At 45.0% G+C, this 17,666-nt stretch overlaps 8 protein-coding genes across 8 annotated transcripts; 4 read left to right on the forward strand and 4 right to left on the reverse strand.

Annotated features, from left to right (window-relative positions):
- Nucleotides 1–65: 65 nt before the first annotated feature.
- On the forward strand, nt 66–3,042 carry BMR1_01G03425 (DNA repair protein RAD50; the record flags this gene model as incomplete). The annotated part of the gene is made up of 19 exons (XM_021482998.1): nt 66–173; nt 194–346; nt 367–438; nt 486–527; nt 550–634; nt 658–748; nt 828–863; nt 885–954; nt 978–1,045; nt 1,121–1,237; nt 1,261–1,366; nt 1,388–1,712; nt 1,733–1,952; nt 1,974–2,258; nt 2,280–2,424; nt 2,446–2,505; nt 2,526–2,601; nt 2,623–2,837; nt 2,860–3,042. The coding sequence occupies 19 exons, from the start codon at nt 66–68 to the stop codon at nt 3,040–3,042; spliced, it is 2,457 nt and encodes an 818-aa protein (XP_021337578.1).
- Nucleotides 3,369–4,561, reverse strand: BMR1_01G03426 (uncharacterized protein; the record flags this gene model as incomplete). Its single annotated transcript, XM_021482999.1, has 4 exons — nt 3,369–3,720; nt 3,743–3,900; nt 3,923–4,316; nt 4,437–4,561. The coding sequence occupies 4 exons, from the start codon at nt 4,559–4,561 to the stop codon at nt 3,369–3,371; spliced, it is 1,029 nt and encodes a 342-aa protein (XP_021337579.1).
- Nucleotides 4,562–4,626: 65 nt separating this feature from the next.
- BMR1_01G03430 (peroxin-4) lies at nt 4,627–5,289 on the reverse strand (the record flags this gene model as incomplete). The annotated part of the gene is made up of 3 exons (XM_012792299.1): nt 4,627–4,838; nt 4,907–5,073; nt 5,207–5,289. 3 exons carry the CDS (start codon nt 5,287–5,289, stop codon nt 4,627–4,629), a joined length of 462 nt encoding a protein of 153 aa, XP_012647753.1.
- On the reverse strand, nt 6,323–7,903 carry BMR1_01G03435 (RNA recognition motif. (a.k.a. RRM RBD or RNP domain); the record flags this gene model as incomplete). Its single annotated transcript, XM_012792300.1, has 1 exon — nt 6,323–7,903. The coding sequence occupies one exon, from the start codon at nt 7,901–7,903 to the stop codon at nt 6,323–6,325; it is 1,581 nt and encodes a 526-aa protein (XP_012647754.1).
- Nucleotides 7,904–8,341: 438 nt separating this feature from the next.
- Nucleotides 8,342–10,729, forward strand: BMR1_01G03440 (conserved Plasmodium protein, unknown function; the record flags this gene model as incomplete). The annotated part of the gene is made up of 3 exons (XM_021483000.1): nt 8,342–10,196; nt 10,245–10,415; nt 10,509–10,729. 3 exons carry the CDS (start codon nt 8,342–8,344, stop codon nt 10,727–10,729), a joined length of 2,247 nt encoding a protein of 748 aa, XP_021337580.1.
- Nucleotides 10,971–14,778, forward strand: BMR1_01G03445 (coatomer protein complex, subunit alpha (xenin); the record flags this gene model as incomplete). Its single annotated transcript, XM_021483001.1, has 2 exons — nt 10,971–14,421; nt 14,636–14,778. The coding sequence occupies 2 exons, from the start codon at nt 10,971–10,973 to the stop codon at nt 14,776–14,778; spliced, it is 3,594 nt and encodes a 1,197-aa protein (XP_021337581.1).
- Nucleotides 14,946–15,257, reverse strand: BMR1_01G03450 (mitochondrial ribosomal protein L41, putative; the record flags this gene model as incomplete). The annotated part of the gene is given in 3 exon segments (XM_012792303.1): nt 14,946–15,023; nt 15,043–15,104; nt 15,125–15,257. The coding sequence occupies 3 exon segments, from the start codon at nt 15,255–15,257 to the stop codon at nt 14,946–14,948; spliced, it is 273 nt and encodes a 90-aa protein (XP_012647757.1).
- Nucleotides 15,258–16,024: 767 nt separating this feature from the next.
- BMR1_01G03455 (transcription factor with AP2 domain(s),SPE2-interacting protein (SIP2)) lies at nt 16,025–17,539 on the forward strand (the record flags this gene model as incomplete). The annotated part of the gene is made up of 1 exon (XM_012792304.1): nt 16,025–17,539. The coding sequence occupies one exon, from the start codon at nt 16,025–16,027 to the stop codon at nt 17,537–17,539; it is 1,515 nt and encodes a 504-aa protein (XP_012647758.1).
- Between the last annotated feature and the right edge of the window lie 127 nt (nt 17,540–17,666).

Genomic DNA, 17,666 nt, shown 5'->3' on the forward strand with positions numbered 1-17,666 from the left:
AAAATACTGTATGAATTTTCATTCCAACAATTATAGTATTATGAGGTAGGATGACGACGGTAGAGATGATTGGTATACAAGGGATTCGGAGCTTTTCCCCAGAAAAAATGGAAACACTCCGTTTTGAAAAGCCTCTAACCCTAATAGTAGGCCATAATGGTTCGGGGAAGACTGTAAGTTACCTGTGATTTAGACACTTATAGAGTGTCTTAAAGTTGCGACGACTGGTGAACTCCCTCCCAATGTGGATAAGGGGAAGAACTTCATTCACGACCCCAAAATCGATAATGTACCGGAAGTTAGAGCTCAAATTAAGCTCACTTTTAAAGCTTTTAACGGCAATATGGTAGATACTCTGCAATTCAGGTGTGTGCCACTAGAATCTACCAATTATTAAATGTAAAAGATAAAATAGGCAAGATTAAACAAAGTTTTAAGGTAATAAATTCTACAAGAGTTGTATTTATACAAAATAAATAACATAGGCCCTAGAAAGTGTTTTACAGGTTAAATTGCCCACCGGGGAAGTTAAAAAAATGTGTTATTTAGGAATCTTGTGTCAGCCATAAATGTGTAGATATGGATATAGCAGTGCCTTCCCTCATTGGTTTATCGAAAGCTGTTTTAGATTCTGGTAATTTTTAGCCTATGATTTAGTTATATTTTGCCACCAAGAAAACAATACTTGGCCGTTAAGCGATAATGCTACGGTTAAAAAGAGGTTTGATGATCTGTTTCAGACGTCCAGGTTCGCGCTTGTTTAATGTGTTACTGAAATTTGGGTTGGAAAACAATTTCATATTTGTTATAATAGTTTATTTATTTAGATATGTAAAGGCACTAGAAGCAATTGGCAAGGCTAGGTAATCAACAAATAGATTGAGGAAGGAACAGTTAGAAGTAAAGAAGGATAAGAATGTGTATTTACATATATGCAAAAGCAATCTCAGCCAGGTAATTTAATAAGTATTGCTTAGGCCAAGGACTATGAAAAGCAACTTTCTGACTATCGTATTATTGTTGAGGACCTGGAGCAAAGGATTAGGTAATCATGCATGTCTATTTCTATTGAATTAGATTTTAATCACTTTGTTCTGTAATTACAACAAAATTTATCTAGTGAATATGAATCTGATGAATTTGAACTCAGCAAGAAAATAGAAAACCTGCGACAATGCGAATTAAATTTTATGAAGGTGAAAAATGAAATTGAGAAGATTAATGCGGAAATTAACAAGTAAAATTCTTCGGTTTAATTAGTACCAATGGTAGGATTGAGGAACTAAAATCCAATCTTACAGAAGAATATCAAGAGTCTCTGGATGAGCTTCTGCAATTACAGGTGGAATTTAATGCACAATTGAATGTAATTTAATTGTGTATATAGGAAAGCGAGGATACTTTGGTGCAGTTGGATATGGAAATTGATAGGATTAAATTATCTAAACCATCAGTGTACAGTAGCGAATTGTGGATTACACTCAGTAAAATGGTTAAATCTATAAATGAAATTATGCCAACAAATTTGGAAGGTCTCATTGCACTTAAGAATAAATTGTCGACGTTACAAAGTATAAATAGTGTAAATGCTGGATGTTTTAATAATACCATTGATAATCATACGCCCACTGAAATTATAGTAGAAGAGTTGGATCATATTAAAAATTTATCGCAAGACGTCAAATTGAATTTGTATAACATGGCCATAAAAGGTACATATTGTGTTATTTAGAAATCAATAGCACTGGGAAATGCATCCTATGTCGAACCACACTAGAAACTAGTATTACACAGAGATTACTACAGACACAACAATTTTTGATGAATAACAAATGTGAAATAACTAACGCAGAAAGTATTTCCCAAATGCATTCCAGCACTAGTGCAAATTTTGATGATATTGAGGAGGTGCTAAACAGCGATTTAATTGTTTCAAATGGCATAAACAATGAGTATTTAATGTTTTCACATAGCATTATACTGATGATAGATTCTATCCTAGAACTGTCAAGTAAGATTGATGTTGAAGTGGAAATGCAATTAAATGAAGTGAATAATCAACGTGCACAAGTTTGTGAAAAAATTATCAATGATAAGACAATAAAACGAGTTTTGGTGGATAACATAAAATTGAAAACCCTACAACAGCAAAATAAAAGGCTACAAGATGATTTAATGATTCTGAGTTCAAACGTGACTAGCTGTGAATCAGAAATGCAAAAACTTACCGCTAACATGAATGTAATATCCTCAAACAGGCAAGTAAACTAGTTATTGAGACATGAATGCATGGGTTCCTTGAAGGCTAGAAGGGATATGATTAAAGAGATCGAAATGAAGTTAGAAAGTCCTCTTTACAAAAATGCCAAGGGCAATTTTATGGATGCCCAAATACAATTGCAAACTGTAATACTTGCGGAAAAGGTATTCCACTTTATTATTCAGGACCTAGCTGTGTATCAAAAGTCACTAGATCTCGCTTTGACAAAATATCATTATAAAAAAGTGTGTTGTATATTATATAGATGGAAGAGATAAATATTGCCATCAAAAGTATATGGCAGGAGTTGTACACTGGAAATGATATCGATTACATTGCAGGTGGTGAAACAATTGATATAGTAAGGTTCAATGAGGAAACGGATAAATCGTTCCACTATCGCATTGTTATGTCAATAAATGGCACAGAGTTGGATATGAGAGGGAGATGTTCAGCAGGGCAGAGAATGCTAGCATCTCTGGTAATTAGATTGGCATTGGCTGAAATTTTCTGTCAAAATTGTGGCATATTAGCATTAGATGAACCCACAACTAATCTAGACGTTTCACATGTAAAGGTTTGCGAAATAATAACTTTAGGGGCTGGGAGAATCATTAGCGAGACTTGTAAATGAAAGGAAGAGTTTGCACGGGTTTCAGCTTATATTGATAACCCATGATGAAGAGTTTGCATCGAAATTGGCGTTAGATTGTGGTTGTCACAGGTACTATAAGATAGATAAAAAGGATAGTGGCAGTGCGATTGTTGCTATAACCCCCTAAAAGCACCTCAAGCTTTGTAATATAAAATCTATCTTAACTTGCATAATTCTAGATAATTTTGTTAAAATATTCAGTAATGATTCAATAAAATTTGCCTGTTCTTATCATTGATATTATGTATGTGAGTAATTAAAATTATAACTAATATTTCTAGTTTTGATAAGTGCATGTGCTTCGTTTGTATAATATGAAATTCTTTGAAAATATTGCAAAAGCAGCTCTCTAAACGTAAAAAATCTTTAAGTCGCTAAACTAATATGAATTTTCCATGGACGTTCTAAACATCTTATATAACCACAGTCCATTCTATCATCTTGATCAATACGTCAATGATGCACGTTCACATCCCAGGTATTTAGGATTGATCTTCTCGTATGTCTGGATCTACCACCCCTTGACCTGTATCTCTCATCCCGGTCACGGGATCCAGACCTTCCGTTCCTATCTCTGGGCCTGAACCTGGATCTGCTGTGATAACGATGTCCAGTATGATGTAAATTTGATCTGTTATGGTCGTGTCGAGACCTCCGATGGCGATAGTAGTGATCTATTGAGGGTGATCTAATTATCTGTTGCCTATGTTCTGATTCTGGAATCTTATCTTCTGAATCATCCATTTGGCCAATCTTACTAGTGACACTATCGCCACTAGTAACTTGATTTGTTATACGAGTGATACTGAATGAATAATATGCGTTACGTTATTTTTCGATCTAGAATGTTTTTGACTTTTAAGGCATCCTCAGCATGATCGTCTCTATTGAATTCCAAAATTGCAGTTTTGTCGCCAATGCTGCTTTTATAACTGGAGATTTTGATTTTAACTGCATTTGAGAAGGTACTCTTAAGATATGAATCCTGTATAAACACAAATAATTACCTGTATATCAGGGTGGTATTGTACTCTTAGAAATATTGAAGATGAAGTGTGAGTGGGCAACAAGCATTCGGTCTGCGAAGCCAGTAATTTTGCCGCATCAGATACATTGCTGGACAGTGTAGAATTGGTGCCATAGTACATAATAGCCTCTATTGCTTTGGATTGCTTAGAATTTGCGCCATAAAACCCACACATTGCAGAATTGGATAGCTGTGCCACCGCTGCTGAAACTGCTCCAGATTTGGCTTCACTTTCGTAGCTTAACCTTGGGTCCATTACCGAAATGACCATAGGCCAACCGCATAGCGGATGGCCATTCTTAAGCGCTGCCCCAATTACGCCTGCAGAATCTTTGAATTCAACTTTCAAGTATCGTCGATTGTTCCCAGCCAAACTATATAAATTATTTGTATTTATTAGAATGGATTATTCAATCCATTAACTACTAGAAATGACATGTGTAGATTATCTGATAGGTTGTTTAAATATAGAGATAATTGACTATATGTCTTACTTATGGAAAGTTACAGATATTATGTCACCGCAATCAGAAAAAAATGATCTGACATCGTCGTCAGTGACTGTAGGAGAGAGATTCCTAATATAGACAATATTTTTACACTCATAATTGTAGTTCATAATAACACTGTAATTCTATTTACAATTAATTTATATGTGTGGGAAAATTTTAACAAATGGTATGGTTAAAACCCTGACATGGCAAGTTCATGGGTATACATTTTAGCCAATGAGTTGAACCCCCTAATGTCACCCTCACGAATCAAATTCCCCGCATCACAATTCAGGGGACTCTCCGCATTAGGCTCGCCGAGCATGTAAATAATTGCTTTGCAAATGTACAGGATTGTCCATGCGGGAGTCCAATTAGATTTTAGTAAATCTAGACACAATTCTCCTGTATTAGTACAAAAAATAAAAATACACTAGCGTATTTTTATTTTTAATATATTAGTGGGAAGTTACCAGTCAAAAAGTTAATATTGGGATGGAAGCAGCGAGTTAAAAAATGTACAATTGGAGGAGATATTGGGTAGTTCATAGGGCAGTGAATTGAGAGTTTAAATGATCCATTTTCATACGGTGTGTCAGTTGGCCCATTTATAACAGCTTCCCATTCATAGAAGTTGTCCCTACGTCACGGTACTAATAATTTACTTAAACCTCATGCATGTAAATATTTACACATGAACGAATGTGATGCAAATTTTGACTAATCACAGTCTCGTAAAGCTATGATTAGTTTAACATGGAACAAATAATTACTTTGGTGTTAACTTGACATCCGGATCATTGAGAGTGGCAGAATCCCTAACCTCATTCAATATCCTGTTGCGGGATAGGGACATTGCGAGTGTTATTTTGATCGTTTATTTTGAATTTTAGATAGATTTTTTATTTTTTCCAAAAGATAAACACCCTAGCAAGTCACCCTACCGTTCAGAGCTGTGGTGCCACTTCACTACAACCACCGTTACCACACGGAAGCATATACACGCCCTATCTCTAACAAGAAATTGTTTTAAAGTTTACATCTTAATAATTAAATCAACACAATGTCCGGTTATGTAGATGTGATGAAAAATTAAGCCTGGCCCAAATCTTGGGTTGAATACTGCATTGTAGTAATTAATCGTGCTTTTTCGTGAAATACATTGAGAGCCTCGCAAAGTCCTATTATTTATATGCGCCCTTATAGCACATTTGTATTTTGCTACCACATTTTAGCAACATCTATGGGCCATAATTGCTCCGTAACAAATAGATACGGCGGGTTAGGTTGATAGTTGTTAATATGATCAGCGACTACCGTAAGTCATTATTGGTATTCGGTGTGGTGAAACGATAAACTAGGCCGTCTATAGGCAATACTAAAAAATAAGTTACGTGCGGTGATTTTAGATTATATTTACCCCGTCAAGTGGTATGGCAGGTAGAAATAGTAAATGGATTCTAGTAGAATGGGTAATTACTGGATAACTGAGGTGAATGTTGCATTGTGAATTGCAAGTGTAGATTTGTGATGAAAATTAAATAATGCCTAGGTTGTTAATAGCTTTTTAGAGTCGAGTGTTTACTGCTGCTAGTATGAGTTGTGAGATGTGTTTGGGGTATGATGAAAAGGGATAACAGAATGAGCTGTTGTTTGATGATTTCACGTGATTATCCACGCTATAAATCATTAGTTGCCAAATGGTCAGATTCATTTTAAATATTAAAAAGCGTAATTATCACTCAAATGAGAGTGGTATTATTCGACCAAATTAATAATATGGCAGATAATTTGCGGTGTAAGTTCCTGTTGTAAGCGACTTAATTTGAAACCTCTTTAAAAGTGAATATGATTATCCAATAGATGCAAAATTCAATCAGATTCATTTGTCAATCATCAATGGTAGATTTTGAGAAGGCGATTTTGATAGATCTATCCCTTACGAGTGTATTATGCAAGTTCATAACACACAAAATGGTCTGATCTATAGTCTCCATTTCAACCAATGCCAGCTGCGTTTTAGCGGATTCCTTATGGGATTTTATGCGGACTTTAACGACATTTCCAGATGCACTAATTATATCTCGCAGCTCCTCCTCGGTAACACCAAGGGAAAGATTGGCAATGAAGGCTGTTTTTGTTGGTTTGCAAGCCCCCTTGATATACCTTTGCATCTCATCAGTGCCATATCTCTGGTCACGCATGTTGAACTGGACGGTCTTTTTTGATCCTTCCACATCTTCAGATTGCATTTGTACTGGCAGTGGCATCTTCACTTCCATATTCTTCGAAAAGGAAATTTGTAACTCCTTCCCGAATACTTGTTGGCGCTGTAAAAATACATTGGCCAAGGAAGCATATATAGGACTGGTGTACTGAATAAGCGCCGCGTCTGGCTTGTCTCGTAATATCTTTATCCGAGAAACGCAGCCATAGATGCTGAAAAGATTGAAAATCTTGTTAGAATCGATATAACCAGGAAGGTTGTAACATATAATAACCGGGGTTTGTCTAGGATTGTTTACGTCTATCATAGACTCACGCAATTCTCGGGGCAAGTGCTGGGAGAGAGGTTGGGGAAAAAATTGTGAGTGGAATTGAAGGCCGTTGGAAAATCTTTGATCCTGAAACCCTGGTATTATCCCCTTATCAATATCTGCCTTCCCCCTTTGCCCCCTCCCCCTCAGGTAATCGGGAGGGCGGTCTAGCAGCGGAGCACTGGTATAGTCCCAAGACCTAGCACTGTTAGACTTGACTATCAAGTCCTCCATATTTGAGTAGGAGACGTGGATCGTATTGCAGTCACTGTATATGTTGCGATTATTCAAGGCCGCTAGGGCTTCCTTTGACTGCGAATGATGCTCGAATTGCACAAATGCCTGAAACGTGGCAGGGTTTTTCGAAAAACACACTATTTTATTCACAGTCCCAAATTTGCTGAACAAAAAGTGTATCAACTCAATATCAACTGGGTATACCAGATTTGTTATTGACACTAGGAGGATCTTAGTGGGACCAGTGGCCTTGTTCAGTTCATTGTTTCTACCCAAACCATTTTCGTTGTGTATTTTATGAGAATGGTTTTTATTGGAGAGTGTGGGACGTTTGGAGAGGATGACATTGATGGGTATTCCCTTGACTAGGACTGGGTGTTGTTGCATGAAATTCAGCGCAGCTTGGGCGTCGCCTGAAGTGGGAAACTCTACAAAGGCATTTCCCTGATGAGGGAACATTAGAATTTTGAGTGTCAAATCTTCTGAAAACGGTTGCATAACAGATCTGACGTCTGCCTCCGTAACGGCAGGTGTCAGATTCCGCAGCAAAAGCGTACGGTGTTCTTCTTTTCCCTGTGTTTCGGGCATTTCACAGCCATTTCCGAATGTCTGATGGCGTTTTGTGGCGAGTACGGACGAAAACTCATCAACCCGGCGTTTGCTTTGCATGACAGGCCTCCCCACATACATACCCATTTGCGTCCTATGCTGCTCGTTTATATCCAAGCCTCAAAGGATGCATTTATGTTCATGTACAGTTATGCCGTTTTAATTGACTCTTTAACAGTTTTCTAGTTACAATCTTATCCATTTCACATTGTGATTGCCCTGTTTTACAAACGTAGTGCCCGTGTAGCCTTCCACACTCGGGTCTACATTTAATATATTCTCCCTCAAAAGTTATAAGTCACCAAATTAGTTCTACCCGCTTAGTACCTCCACATTTCTATCTAATATCTAGCCTAGTAGCTACCTGTCTAATTATGTCATGTGTGATTGGCGGAAATATACGGAGTTTATGGGAGAGGAAAGAACCGACAGGAAAGGCAGAGCGTGGGTTCGGCTAGTTAGAAGCGTGAATGATTTACTAGGGTCAAAATCCTGAATAGTGACCCCCACTACAGTAACGGCACAATGGCCTTCCTGCCCAAACTTTTCCGCCACGACCAGCCGAACGCCTGCAAGCCACTGCAATCGAAGGCAGACGGAGGAAATGATAAAATTCCCCCTGCATCTCCAAATCATGAAGCCAATTATGCCGAAATAATCGTTAACTCAGGTTTTATCATACGAGTAATTGATGGCAATATGCTGAGTGTGGTATCTCTGTCGGAAAACTACGGATTTACACATAAGATTGATGAAAAGATAATGCAAGTGATCCCCAACAGGGAAAGAGAGAACTTTTTTTTAATTTTGTGCGCTATGGATACAATGCATTTGATTAAGATCAACAATACAACGAAGCCAAGTACAAGCGGGGAACTGGTGCAAAGAATTTCCTCATTCAAAATAGATAACGTTACTTCAGTTGAGTGGCACCCAACTTACCCTCAGAAGTTTTTTACTGCAGGCCCCTACGAGGTCTGCATATGGAACCTGCAGCAACTAAACTCTCTCGCCCTCAAAGAGGGCCCTAATCCCGTCGAAATAACCCTTGAAATGGCTTCTAGGTGCGCTAAGGTGTTGCCCCTTGCCCCCTTGTACGATACGCTGATGCTTAGGCTCCTCAAATCTAGGCAAGTGAAGCTCATTCCTGGCCTTAAGCCCCAAGGGGTCAACGGCAATTCTGCCATGGCTGCTGTAGTGGATGACGAATTCGTCGTGATAATTAATGAGACAGGAGAGCCTGGAGACAATCTGTCCACACTGTATATGGTCAAATGCCTACATTTAGCCAAGGCAGATGTAGCTGGTAAGAGCAGTGCATTTGGGGCGCAGAGGACGCACTTTGCCTGCGGGCGCCAATTAGCCACAATAGTCGATGATCAGCTGATCATTTACCAGCTTGTTTGGTCTGAATGCGCTAGTGTTGGCAGGACAGATAGCATCAACAAAGGAAAGGGTTCGAATCCCAGTGCAGGCTCGGAGGATGGACTGGTGAGCGAGAGCGAGGAGGAGGCTCAGATGCTGGTGTTTACAATTATGCCAAGTAGCGTGGTAAAGCTTCCAATAACGCCCACTAGTTATTCTATCGCCTCTAATGCGTTGTATATTTGTTCACGAACTGCGAGCGGTAGTTCTGGGACCGTGGTTTACGCGATTGACTTGGACAGCCTTAGTATAAGGCCGCTGAAGCTCAATTTGGCCGGGGATGAACCGTCTGTTCCATTTGAGATTGACGGTATGGCCGCCTTTTCCCACCCAAGCGCATCCTTCCTATACCTGACGGCGGTAGGCTCAGATGGCCCGTCCGAGGGTGACTGTACGCAGCAGGACGGTTGCCTGCAATTGGTAGGCAAAGTGCTGAATATTGTATATTCCGATGAATGTCCCGAGTCCTGCAAGATGAGCATAATACGCGCCGACATTGGGCACTTTGGCAGGCCGGAGAGGAAGCCTGTCGGTGCGGAATCTGCAAGGACCAGCCATGGTTGCAAAAGCGCACCAGAGGGGGAAAGTAGGTTTGACGGATCGCAAAAGCCCAATGATTTTGTCACTTCGGAGCGCCAGGGCCATTTAGAGGCGGAAATGATGATAAGGGAGCTGGTCCTAAACGTAATAGTCCCCGGGATAAACGAGGCACTGAGGGTCAGTTTGGAGAGTATGAGTTTGCAGATTTTGAATCATCTTAGCAGTAGGAACGGCATGTACTCCGACCTCGTCAAGAGGCTGGACAGGATAGTCGACCGGGTGGGGGAACTTGGCGAGAAGATTGATGAGATGGGCAAGTGTGTATCTGTTAGGATTGAATCGCTCGAGGAGAACATAGAGTCTTCAAACTACGAGTTGTCTGCAAAGTACCAGAGTTTTGACGACAAGCTACTGGGTGAGTTGCGTTTGTTTTTAGAAGTTGTCTAGTTTAACAGTCACGTAGACCTGGTCGGGCGGCAGGAATATGACAAGGCCTTTTCCCTAGCCAGTCATATGGACCTGGACACCAACTCCGATTTCACCGTGGCACTCTGTGAGAACTTTGACACTTCTACATTTTTGGAGTCAGATCCTCCACCTTTGACGCAGCTAACGTTGCTAAACACATGCGCCGGTACGTTTTAACCTGTCAATGGAAATTGACCGTGAACCAGTTGGTCCATGTCTGATTTTCATTCTAATTTTTCATACTAACCAATAATTCCAGCATTGGCACGCTCAACCAGCCAGTTGGATACCAGGATATCGTGGATCACAGAGTGTCTATCGCTGCTGGACAACGGACGGAGAGACTACCCCGTGAAGAAGGTCCCCCTCCTGTTGCCCAAAATCATCAACTACCTTGAGGGTGCCAAGTCTTATAGCCACCTGAGGGACAAGGTCAGGTTCGCAACGAAAGTGTGCGCCTATTTATCCAAGTGTAACTAGCAAGCAACCTAAGTAGAACGGGTGTGAAGGTTTCCGTGACTGCGTTTTAAGTTTAATTTTTGGTTAGAGGGAAAAGGGAGTGGTAGCTTAGGGGAGGGCGCATGCGCAAACATCTTGATAAACAGAACAGGCGTGAGGGTGAGGGTTGAGCAGAACCTATGGGCAAAAGGGCAAAAAAAGTCAAATATGCTTGGAGAATTGTCGCCCGTAGGGGGCACCAGTTAACACAACTAGCGTGGGGATGGTAACGGTGAAACTGGACGTGACAAGCTCGCGCGTCAAGGGTCTGGCGTTACACCCACAGCTCCCGCTCCTGCTAGCCTCGCTACACTCTGGAGAAATACAGCTCTGGGATTATGACAAGTCGCTGCTCCTCGAGACTCTCGAGGGACACGTGGGCCCAGTGCGCGGCATCGACTTCCATAGCCGGGAATCACTCTTCGTCAGCGGAGGAGACGACTGTCAAGTCGTCGTATGGGATTTCAAGCTCAAACGTAGGCTATTCGCCCTCTCCGGCCACTCGGACTACGTGCGTACCGTCAGCTTCCACCAGCGGCACCCCTGGATAGTCTCGTCTTCGGATGACCAAACGTTCAGGGTGTGGAACTGGCAAAGCAGAACCTCTATCTACGTTATAACCGGGCATTGTCACTACGTCATGTGCGCCAGGTTTCATCCCACTAAGGATCTGCTGCTAACTACATCGCTTGACCACACGGCGCGAGTGTGGGCAACTCCAAGCGATATGGACGTGGACCCACGCAAGGGTGAAGTCCATAGCAGGCATGATCCGGGCGCAACCTCAGCCCTGGCTGACGGCCTTGGGGGGTTAGTCTCACCCTTCACGCTCAAGTTTTTACTGGAAGGTCACGAAAAGGGTGTAAACTGCGGTGTGTTCCATCAGACGCAGCAGCTGATAGTCACCTGTTCTGACGACAAGACGATTCGAATCTGGAGGTATAGCGAAAACAGTGCATGGCAGTCTAATATACTGCGTTCCCATGTAGATAACGTGAGCTGCGTCATGTACCACCCGGGGGACCACTCGGTATTGGTGTCAAATTCGGAGGATTGTAGCGTGAAGATTTGGAGTACGGAAAGTTGGGACTGTCTTTATACTTTTAAGCGCAAGGGGGATCGCTTTTGGACTCTGGGCTCTGCGGAGCGCATGGGTTCCAGGTACATTGCAGCTGGGCACGACAGTGGGTACATTTTACTAAAGCTGATGTCTGAGCGCCCCTTGATCGCCAGGGGCAAAGAAGGGGGGGTGTATTTGCTGCGCCGCGACGTTGATGAGCCATGCGGCGGCGTTGGCCGCCTTTTCCAGAGCGACCCCTGCTTTGGGCTGTACCTCTACCGGCCGGACGCCGGCGCCCGCCTTGGCCTGCAGCCCAGTTTTGGCATGCAACTAAAGGTGCCTGGAAAATTTTCTAGGGAGAAGTTGTACATGGATATTAGCGTGCGCCCGTTTCAATTGCTCTTACTGTCCCGTAACTCCAGGACTCTGGTGATATTTTACAAGCTGCCTGAGCTCGAGTCCGCCAAGTTTAGGCTACAGGGAGCCCATTTAATCGAGTCAGGCGCCATAGGGGACTGTTGTATGCAGTTTTACGAGCTTCCTCCACCCCTAAACGACCCTACCAGCTGCTGCTTCATGGGCAAGGGCCGGGTGGCGGTGGGCACGGCCCACCACCTGGTGATATTGAATTGCAGATTTGAAAAGGTTGCGGCGTTTGAGCTGCCCACTGAGCGCGTATACCCTGCCCCAGGGGGCGCTGTATTTGCGGTATCCCAGTCGTCTCTTTATTATGTCAAGGAGGCTCCGATATTTGTGACTGCGCTGACGGGCAAGCCCATAGCGGTCGTCCCCTCCGGCGGCAACGAGTTCCAACTGATAGTCTGTCGCAACAGTTTGGCCGTGCTGGACAGGCAGCTTCGGGTGATTGCCCTCGTGTATGACAGGCAGGTGAAGTCTGCGATTTGGGACGGTCCCAACGCGGTTGTTTACACCACCTCCACTCACCTTAAGTTTTTTATGTTTGGCGCCCAGCCTTCCGAGGAACTTATGCCTGGAGACGCCCTGCGGTGCGACCCTGGCATCCTAAAGAGCCTGGACCAGGTGTGGTACTTGGCATCGCTTCAGGGCGATGAGTTGGTCTACTTCACCAGGGCCCAGCAGGCCGGCCGCTTCCTTCTAACCGTGCCCGAATACCTGGCGAGGCGGCGTGTGGTTAGCGGAGAACTGGATCGTTCCATTACGCCATCAGAGCTGTTAGATGGAACATGCAGTCCCTCCCTGGGCTTTATCAGTTTCCTGCGCGACAGGGGTTATCCCCAATACGCGTTTGGATTCTGCAGGGATCCGGCGCTAAAGTTTTCACTTGCCAGGGCCCACTCTGGCCTTGAAGAGATGGTTCAGGTGCTTGATAGCTATCCCGCGTCTGGATTATCGGGCAAGAGCCCATCATGGCTGGGCGCAGCCTGGCTGGAGGTGGCGCAGATCGCCCTGAAGCAGTGTAACGTGCAGATTGCGGAGAGGGGGTTCCAGCATGCCCATCAAAACTACGGTCTGGTCCACCTGTACATGTTAACCGGTCAGTTCGATAAGCTTGAAAAGTTGCGGGAACTGGGCGTGTTGTCGGGCTGTCCATCTGCTACCGCATCGAAGCTCTATCTGTTCGACGGTACCTACCCGATTGCGCCAATCAGCGCCTCAGTCCCCTCCAACGGCCCACTGTGCAGGCCGTTCCGTCTCTGGGACGGATGGTCTAGGCTCGTGGATTGGGGGCGTCTTTCCAGCACTGGCCCGGTGCCAGTTGTGGCTCGGATCCCGATCCAAAATCCAGTTCCAGCCCCGGTTCCTTCTCCGGGCAAGGCTGATGGCGCGTGGTCGGACTACGACGATTTCATAGAGGAGATTGAGACGTCGCGTTCTCAAGCCTCTGTCACCACGTCATCGGCGCGCGATTTCCCCATCGTGCCCCTGCCAGCGGCAACCCCAACTGCCGCAGCGTTGGTGGCATCTGGGCAATTTGACCAAGCGTTATCCAAGCTACGCGAGGGTCTGTCCCTTGCCAATCCCCGCGCCCTTATCCCATCGCTCGTACAGCTCTACCAGTCGTCTACGTGTTTGGCGGAGGCCCTGCCCAATACGTGTCCCGTCAAGTTGGACGTATTCTCTGCGCATAGCGCGCGTTTAGCAGCCCTAAACGTGCAACTTTTGGCGCAAGGGCACTCGCTAGTGACAGGAGGCGACTTTGCCGGGTCGCTCAAGGTATATCGTAGAATAATGCACAACGCCATGCTTGGATGGGACCCCGATAGTAATCCAGCTGCGAATATGACGCCTGAGTTCGTAAAGGCTAGGAGTTATGCATTTGCCATGACGTTGGAGATACGAAGGGGCGAGCTATCCGAGAGCGACCCCAATAGGAGCCTGCAGTTGGCAGCCTCTCTCGCTAACTTTGACCTGGAGAGCGAGCACCAGTTCCTTGTTTTGAGGCGTATGATGGGTATAATGTGGAAGGCGGGTAACTTTAGGACTACGGCACACATTGCCAGACGGTTAATTGACTCGCACACTCCTGTGGCTACTGCCGGCGATATGGACGCGGAGATGGACAAAGTCAGACGTATTCTTCAGGCCTCGCTCAAGAGGGGGGGCGATACTTTTCCCGTCAAATTGGAGCACGGTAAGTATTAAGTATTTGTTGCATGTGAGTTGTGAATGAATGTCGGGGGGGGAGGGAAAGGTTAGGAAAGGTACTGGTGAATTTTCGCCTCCTGACTCCTTTTTGTCTAAAGTTCACGGTCCAAACATCATATATTTATTTTTAAGTGGGGTAAAGGTGCCACTAAGTCACCTAGTTGTACATTATGCGTGTACGATTGGTTTATGTAATGTAGGGGTAATTTGTAGTGTGACCTTCGAGGAGGTGGAAGACAGGCCAATCGTAAAGTGTCCATTTTGCAGTTCTATAGCACTGGATACCTTCGCTGGCACGCAATGTGCCATTTGCCAGCTTTGTCTGCTCGCCAATTCCCACTGAAGGCCAGTGATGCCAGTCGTCAGGAATCCAACTTTCCATACTAGAGCATGCGCTTCAATGCTATTGCCTAAACGCCATTACTTAAATGTCATTTTATCTGTACGTTAAGGCGTAATGTGTAGTCTAATTGGGACGAGTATGAGTTGTATTAAGCTACATAAAATTAGTCAATCACTAGGATCACTAGGGATTGAGGCAGTGGTTCCACGAAGGAGGGGTGTGTTTCGTGAGATATAAGGCTTTAGCTGCGTTAGTGTAGCGTACCTCCGGATTGATTTGGGGCACATGAAACGTAGGAATCAGCATTTTGTTGATAATGAACATGCCTGGGTAAAGAAGTGGATACCTTTTTTGGTGTGTTTGCCTAGGCCCACGGCTCCGTACCCCTTTTTGAAGCCAACAGGCGCAAATTTGGTGAGCAGGGGGCCCCTGCCCTTGCTAGGGCCAATCTTTGCCAGCCTAAGGGGTGAAAGCCACATATGACCACAACAAGCGCATCTAGCGGTCAGTTAATATGTAGTGGAGGTTATGTGGTGACGCCGCCACTAGACAGCGCGAGCCATCAATCGTCCATTCCGAGTGGAATGGCGTGGATTTGATGGATTCCGAGGGAAATACCAGTCTTTGTGTATTTTTAGGCGGCTCAATACGCCGAGTCATCCCGGCAGGGTAATCTCCGAAGGGTGAGAGTCTGCGGGCCCGTAATTTGTGCAAGTGGTTGCAAACGCAGTCATGTATCTAAATGTATAAAAAATTAGGCGCGAATATTTGCCTAGGCCTCTCGGATATATAGCGCCTGGCCAGGTGGGAGTGGAGCGTTGTCGGGCATTGGAGCGTGTGGGTGCCATCAGCCACAGCAGTATGGCTATGTCTAGTACAGTCCATATGCGGGGCATTTAGTGTTAAAAATCGCACCAAAAGGTGTGTATGGCACTTCCTTGTATTCTAACATTTATTACACGTGTGCACCCTAGGCACACTCTCAATAATTTTAGTCTACGGGTTGAGACATACACGCCCAGACAACTCACTGCCAAAGCGCGCAATCCAAACCCTTACTATGAATAAGTGCTCTATTGAATGACTTATCCATAGTTCAAAAGGTCTGCGCATGTTATTATTGTGGCATAACAGGCCGTTGTTTGAGTGGCAACCCATAGACAATTGTTTCTCTTAAACATAATCGTATTTTGCTTCAATAACTGCCGATAACTATTCTTGATCAGAAGTAATTGATTGGTTCGCTATGACGAACGGAGTCTTTGCGTCGGAAAAATTCGAGCTTCCCGACGCACTAGACACACTCACAGGCTCATTGGAAACTCTCGTTGGAGCGCAAGTCGATACATCATTGGGCGCCGCCGCAGTATCCGAAATCGACGGCATTGGGGGCGGCCCTGGCGTCAGTGAATGGTTCCACAACCCCTATGGGCTGGATACAACTAACATGTGCGGGTCGCAAGGCGAAAAGGTGATCGAGCCCTTCCAGCCCACAACTCAAGCTCAGCCAATAATTTACGTAGACAAGGTCGAGCGCTCTCTCATCGTCGAGTGGTATGAGGGTCAGATCCGTCGTGAGCAACGCATCTCTTACAAAAAATATGGAAATGCTAAGGCCAAGCAACGCGCGGATGATTTGGTGGCCAAGGTTAAGGCGGGCTATACATTTGATCAGCTGTACCCGGAGAAGGGCCCGCCTGTAGTGGCTATCTATGAGAATGTTGGCAAGTTTCAGGTCTCTCTGATAAGAGATCGGTATCTGCGCGAATGGAGGGTGGAATGGGTCAATAACTGCGGCACCAAGATGCGTGCGCGCTGGTCCTGCAAAAAAATCGGGAATGATGAAGCGAGGTCGCGGGCAGAAATGTTAGCGGACAGCCTCAAGCAGGGCATATTTGCCCCCAGGCTGCTCCACAAAGCCACTGGTACGCGCCTCAGCAGGTGCGAACTCAAAGCGGATTTGAGCTATGATGCCAACTATTCCAACGTCTTCGGCACGGCGAGAAAGCACACCATGGAGGTGCTCTGCTCTGAAAAGAAGAGCAAATCCGATCCGGCGCCGAGGAGGAAGAGGAGGAAGGCGGGTGGCATGGGTGACCCTAATTTTACAGCCCCGCTCTCTACCTCGAGGGCCGTGGACTCGGCGGCCCACAACTACCACGTCTACGCTGCGTGCAATCCCTTTCAGAGCTTCCCCACCTTCCAAACCTACCAAGAGCTGCCGCCTACCGCCGCGGAGAACGACACCGAGGACAAGGAGGACGAGCTGGCCACGGTAGACGTCTACAACCACCCGCCGTTCTTCCACGACTACGACTACCACGGCTCCGTGGACTGCTATAAGGGGGACGACGCTGTAGCTCCGGTGGGCTCTGCCACCGGCTACTATGATCCCTACGGTATGTATAACTACTATCAGTACGTGCCGCAGTTCCAGTTTCCATTTGTAAACTCATACGGGCAAGACCCGTACCAGGTGACCCGTCTCTGCTCTACCGAGCAGGACGCGACCTTCGCCTCCGAAAAGGCTAATGTGGACGAGCCGGACGTCCACCAAGAGGTGCCAGACCTTGGCACGGTGCCAAAGTTTGGCAAATGGGTCGGGGAGCCAGATAATATGGGCAACTTTGCGTACACGAGCGGGGCCGGCCACCCGGACTATGGTACAATGTTGCAGACAGACCCTCGTTTTTACTGGCATCCTACGCCCCCAGAAACCTCCGCAACGATCGACACTGTTTGCGAGTATCCCGCAGTTTGACCTGCTCACTGCGGAAGATTGTACATTAGCTCTATATGCTGCTAGCGCGGGTGCTTGTCAGTTGTAACATAACAATTTTTCGTAATTTTCTCTCTTCTGTAGGTGTAGGTGCTCTGTAAGTGTAATT

The sequence above is a fragment of the Babesia microti genome, chromosome I (assembly GCF_000691945.2).
Source record: "Babesia microti strain RI chromosome I, complete genome".
Classification (NCBI taxonomy): Eukaryota; Apicomplexa; class Aconoidasida; order Piroplasmida; family Babesiidae; genus Babesia; species Babesia microti.